We start from the raw sequence: 2,734 nt of genomic DNA on the forward strand, positions 1-2,734 counted from the left end.
AGCAGTTGAGTTGCTTGGTCATGGAACAGGTCGACTTTAATTTAGCCTTTGTGATGGAGTATACACGGGGCGAGAAGGAGTCCCATATTTGGATACATCAGTGAGAGTAGAAAGGAGGAACAACTGCAAAACGTTAGAAACGAGCCTCTTTATCGAGCCCACCAACTCTGGTATAATTCATCACTGCGAATCTGATCATCTAACTTCCACTAAGCACAATTTAATTCATAACATGCCCCGTGGGGCTCTAAACAATTCATCAAGTAGTGAAAAAAGAGAAAGAACGTGAACAAACTCTGAACTTTCCTATTGGGCAGTGGATATTTTCTACGATTTTTCGGTAGAATGTGAGAAGAGGTCAAAAAGCTAAAACAATTGGGGGATAGGTGGCAGGACACGGAAACGCACCATGTCGAGCGACTGCTCCTCGCCTAAATGTCGTTGACCTATAAAGACTATGACACGCTGTTAAAAAAAAACTGAAAAAGTGAGTAGGATCGGAACGCAGTTTTGAATTTGTTACTGATAATCGCTTCGATAAAGGTATGTAACAGGAGCATAACCTCTTTTTCTCCATTGTCCTGTTTAATCTACGAGAAATAAGAGCGGTAATACTGCCTTCTAAGCGCATAATGTTTCTCGCAAATGCACTTCAAAAAGTAAGCATTTTTGGTTTATTCTATTCGATATGTCATCGGGATTCAAGGTGCAAAATTGTGCACCGGAAGCAAGGTTTCTAAGCTGCGGCCGCTATCAGCGTGAATATTTCGAGCGGGAGCGGACGAAACCTCAATCACAAATGTTTTACACAGCAAGGATGAGTAATGGCCATGATTGTTGGTCCACTAAATGTATGTTGTTAGGATCATACGTTGTATGTGGTGCACCTTTTAATGGCGATCCCGTGCACCAAAATATTGAATCCTCTCCCTTCCACCCCTTTCCAAAATTCATCGTTGCACCACACATCCTCCCATTTTAGTTTCTACATCATCGCACCTACACTATACAGCATAACACAAAGTCCACTAGGCATATGCACGACGCAAGTCAAACTATACTCCACCAGAACACCCGATTGTTCCGGCAGAAAATCACGGTCATTTGCCGTTTCAGCTTTTCTTTAGAGTTATCTAACCTTAGAGCTCTCTAAACACAAGTCTCCCCTGACAACCAAGGAGGCTCTCCATTCAAACGAGCCCTTTGTCACCCCTGATCGGTGACACTGAGGGTCCTGATGTGCCGGCAGCGGGTCAGTCAGCACCACCGGTGTTGCCTGACCCTGTCGACTATCAGGCAGCTGACCCCTGCGCTTGAGTCGAGTACAGCTGTCAGGTCACGCATCCCTGTTGGCCATGCTATCGGTAAGAAACAAAGGCCTGGGTCGCCACCTGCACTTATCACCCGCCTGTGTTTGATTTGCTGACACGATTGTCAACGTATTACAAAGACACTGCTCAGTGCGTGGGTATTCGAGCCCGTGCGTTTGCTGAATTTGATAAGGTTTTCGTATAAAACGGGCGCGCTCCGTCACTGGGGCACCTGCCTCCTCCGAGACCGCAGCAGCCATGAAGCTCCTCCTGATCGTCGCCCTGGTTGGGGCCGCCTCCGCCTTCGTGGAGCGCGCCGAGTGGGAGGCCTTCAAGTCCACCCACAGCAAGACCTACTCCAACATCATCGAGGAGTTCCACCGCATGAAGGTATATGCCGACAACAAGGCGTTCGTCGACAAGCACATGGCCGAGTACGCCGAGGGCAAGCACACCTTCACCGTGGCTCTCAACAAGTTCGCCGACCTGACCTCCGAGGAGTTCAGTTCCATGTACAAGGGCTATGTGGCGCAGACTAGCCGTCCGCACGCCACTCACCAGCTGACTGGCAAGGCGACGGCCGCCACCGTCGACTGGCGCGACCAGGGCGTCGTCACACCCGTCAAGGACCAGGGCCAGTGCGGCTCGTGCTGGGCCTTCTCCACCACCGGCTCGCTGGAGGCCGCATGGATGATGGCCGGTAACGAGCTGGCCTCGCTCAGCGAGCAGCAGCTGGTCGACTGCTCGGGTAACTACGGCAACCTGGGCTGCAACGGCGGCCTCATGGACTCGGCCTTCGATTACATCAAGGCCAAGGGCGGCATCGAGTCCGAGTCGTCGTACTCGTACACGGCCAGGAACGGCCACTGCAAGGCGGACGAGAGCAAGTTCGTCGCGTCGCTCTCGTCGTACGTGGACGTACCCTCGGGCTCCGAGTCGGGCCTGGAGGACGCCGTCAGCAACGTCGGCCCCATCTCGGTGGCCATCGACGCCTCGCACATTTCGTTCCAGCTGTACAGCGGCGGTGTCTACAACGAGAGGCGCTGCTCCAGCTCGCGTCTTGACCACGGTGTGCTCGCCGTCGGCTACGGCAGCGAGGGCGGCGACGACTACTGGCTGGTGAAGAACTCCTGGGGCGGCTCCTGGGGCGAGGAGGGCTACATCAAGATGACACGCAACAAGAGTAACCAGTGCGGTATCGCCACCCAGGCCTCCTACCCCAAGGTCTAGGATGTCCCGCAATGGCTTGTGCTCGCTTTGTGACACGTCTCAGAACGATTTCGTCTTGTCTCTCATGAACAGAGATCTACCTCTCGCGGCATGTAATTTAAGGGCGTGTCTATCTGGTGTATATTGGCGTCGCAAAAACCGATCGGTGCATTTGGAGCGATGACACTGCGCAATACAGATCCTGTGAAACTGAA

At 52.6% G+C, this 2,734-nt stretch overlaps 1 protein-coding gene across 1 annotated transcript; it reads left to right on the top strand.

Moving 5' to 3' along the window:
* The first annotated feature begins 1,548 nt into the window (after window positions 1–1,548).
* Window positions 1,549–2,734, top strand: LOC119112143 (procathepsin L-like). The gene has a single exon (XM_037236191.1). The coding sequence runs from the start codon at window positions 1,569–1,571 to the stop codon at window positions 2,538–2,540; it is 972 nt and encodes a 323-aa protein (XP_037092086.1). The 5' UTR covers window positions 1,549–1,568; the 3' UTR covers window positions 2,541–2,734.

This window comes from Pollicipes pollicipes, unplaced genomic scaffold, assembly GCF_011947565.3.
Source record: "Pollicipes pollicipes isolate AB1234 unplaced genomic scaffold, Ppol_2.1 Scaffold_7261;HRSCAF=8764_pilon_pilon_pilon, whole genome shotgun sequence".
Classification (NCBI taxonomy): domain Eukaryota; kingdom Metazoa; phylum Arthropoda; class Thecostraca; order Pollicipedomorpha; family Pollicipedidae; genus Pollicipes; species Pollicipes pollicipes.